Source organism: Culex pipiens, chromosome 2 (genome assembly GCF_016801865.2).
Source record: "Culex pipiens pallens isolate TS chromosome 2, TS_CPP_V2, whole genome shotgun sequence".
Lineage (NCBI taxonomy): Eukaryota > Metazoa > Arthropoda > Insecta > Diptera > Culicidae > Culex > Culex pipiens.
Genome location: NC_068938.1, coordinates 39791987 through 39794525, shown reverse-complemented (window position 1 = coordinate 39794525; position 2539 = coordinate 39791987). Strand labels below are relative to the sequence as shown.

The following is a 2539-nucleotide window of genomic DNA, read 5'->3' as shown; positions in this document are numbered from 1 at the left end:
GGAAAAAAATCGCACCACGTGGGGGGTTTTTTCCCCACATGATCTCTGCAAATGACACCCAAAACGGTATCGTCATCATCGTGATCGCACACATAAAAGTGCAATCATTGAGGACGGAGGAGGAGGTGTGGGCGTAGGTGGGTGGTGACCACTTGTGAGTTCTTCACGCACCACGTGACATCGGCCGAGCCGGAAGTGTGTGGTGAAGGGAGGGGATAATGCTGAAGTTTTTTTTTCCTTCTTCGTCGAACCGCCTCTTGAAGATTTTTGTTGGCAAAAAAAAAAGCTGTTGTCCTGAAAACGACGGATGACACGCTGCGTCAAGCGGTTTCTGATACCTCACGTTCCACCGGTGACAGTCGGCCGACATGACTGGAAAGATGAAATTTTGTCGTTATCTTTATTGTTATCGGGAAAAAGCAGCGAGCAGCTTGGGGAACGAATCACTTTTGCGACACGTTTCACTGGAAAAAAAGGTTCGATAATAAATGTTTTCGTGAAGGTCGTTACAAAATCCATAATTGTCAATGGTATAAGGCTATTATAACAGCTTACAATAATTTCATTTTCAATCCGAAGATTTCCAACAAAATCGTAAAAACTCCGTTCAATGTTGACACTCTTCATATGACACACCCTGCAAGTGCGTCAGCTTGTTCAAAAGATTTTTATTTTGATGTAATTTGACAAGTTATTGACAATAACTTAGCTTTTGATATTAAACAATTATTTTTATATTGAATTTCAACCTTACTTTAATTATTTTAGGGTTATTCTCATTGAAAAAATAGCTTCTTAAAAAAAAAACTAATTAAAACAGATCCGGTAGTGCAGAGCTCTGCACATTGCGTTGCATATCATGCGTTAACTCCGTATCAAGCCCCAAGTTCAACAGTTGTGCCTCCAGTTTGAGTAAACATCACGTAATGTCTGTTTGGCAACCTTCCACAGAACGCACTACTTTTGCACAAGCCCCTAAATTTTGACCACAAAGCTTCTGGTCAGTCTAGCTTTGCATTCACCACAATGAAGAGCCAAATTTTCCTTCTAGTTTTTGCTTTCCTACTGAAGTACGCCCCGCCCACAAACGGACAAAGTCTCCAGGATGATCTGAACGACCTGCAGCAGCACGTGCCCATGGCACAGATTCAGGAGCTGTTTGTACGATACTTGATGGCCGATCCCGAGTTCCGGCAAACCGTCCAGTACTTCCGGGGGCCGGAATTTGCCACCATGTGGAACCGATTTCTGGAGGTGCCCAAGGTTCGCGAGCTGTTCACCTACATGGCCTCCGCCGGACTGATGGTCAACGAAGCGCTGGAGATGTTCGCAGGGTTTACGGGAATGGAGAAACCACGGACCAAGTTCAGACGATGTAACTTGAGTGAGAGTTTTTTTTTGGAGAAGTTATTCACGTTTCTATCTAAAATTGCAGCGATAGCTCCAAAAAGTGGTGGCTTCCGAGCGTTCATCGCCGAAGTGGTTGAGCTGTGCTCCTCCAGTGATTTGGCCAGTGCCCACGAAGCGAAGAAAGCGTCGAGTTCCCAATATCGTGAGATGGTCAGCAAATTTGAAGCTCCGGAATTCAAGCGATTGCTGGCTGAAGCTTCTGTAGGTAGACAATTAATCGATAATTAGTTTTTTCAAACATTGCTGGGAATTCATTAACTTCCCTAATTTTTTACCTCGTTTCAGGATGACCCTCAAGTGAAACCTTTACAAGACGAGCTTAGTTCCTACGGAATCGACTTTGATGTGTTGTTCGAGCTTTGGAAGTCATTTTTCGGGTGGTCTTCCATATTTTGAAAACAAAATGGGGATTTAAAGCAATAAAAATATATAGTTATATAAGCACACAACATCATTTAAAATTTACACGTTTGTCATTCTACCGAGATTCCGATCATCTCTCCCATGATCGCATTCAAAATTTGACTTCTGTCACCACGTAGCAAACACAAGGAAGAGAGAGACGAAAAACGAGAGAAAGAGAAAGAGCAAGTTGTCTCGTTCGGGCGGCTGCTCGAGTGGTGCTCATTTTTCGTTCGTTTCGCCTTTGTGTTTACGTTCACATACCGTCGCCAAGCAAGGTATGTTGATTAGTAAGGTAAGGCGGGTTTTACAGCTGTCAAAATAGTTAGCATGAAACCCGGATTTTATATGGAGATTTTCAGAAAGTGATAATTTGACCATTTTCCGGGCAAATTTCTCCGGATTTTTTTTTCTGTAGGGTTGTTAAGCATGCCAAACTAAACTGAAATATGCTTTAAAAACAAAAATATTGAACTCAATGCGTTTTTCGGTGCAGTTTGCCATGCTTAACAACCCTACAGGAAAACAACTCGGTGTAATTTGCCCGGAAAATGTTCAAATTTTCACTTTTTTCAAAATCTCTAAATAAAATCCTATTTTGACTATTTTGATAGCTGGGAAATCCCGCCTTACCTTATCTAATCTACATAGATTGGTCGCCAAGCACTTACGATCATGATATGCGCTGTGTTTCAGCGATCAAATTTCATTTTCGGAAATGATCGCT

General features: G+C 42.1%; 1 protein-coding gene across 1 annotated transcript; it reads left to right on the top strand.

Annotated features, from left to right (window-relative positions):
- Window positions 1-282: 282 nt before the first annotated feature.
- On the top strand, window positions 283-1815 carry LOC120420739 (protein G12-like). The gene is made up of 2 exons (XM_039583835.2): window positions 283-1611; window positions 1696-1815. The coding sequence occupies exons 1-2, from the start codon at window positions 1027-1029 to the stop codon at window positions 1804-1806; spliced, it is 696 nt and encodes a 231-aa protein (XP_039439769.1). The 5' UTR covers window positions 283-1026; the 3' UTR covers window positions 1807-1815.
- Window positions 1816-2539: the final 724 nt, after the last annotated feature.

Coding starts and splice junctions, on each gene's coding strand:
- LOC120420739 (XM_039583835.2), top strand. CDS start 1,027: ATGAAGAGCCAAATTTTCCTTCTAGTTTTTGCTTTCCTACTGAAGTAC. Junction 1,612..1,695: donor GATTGCTGGCTGAAGCTTCT/GTAGGTAGACAA, acceptor ACCTCGTTTCAG/GATGACCCTCAAGTGAAACC.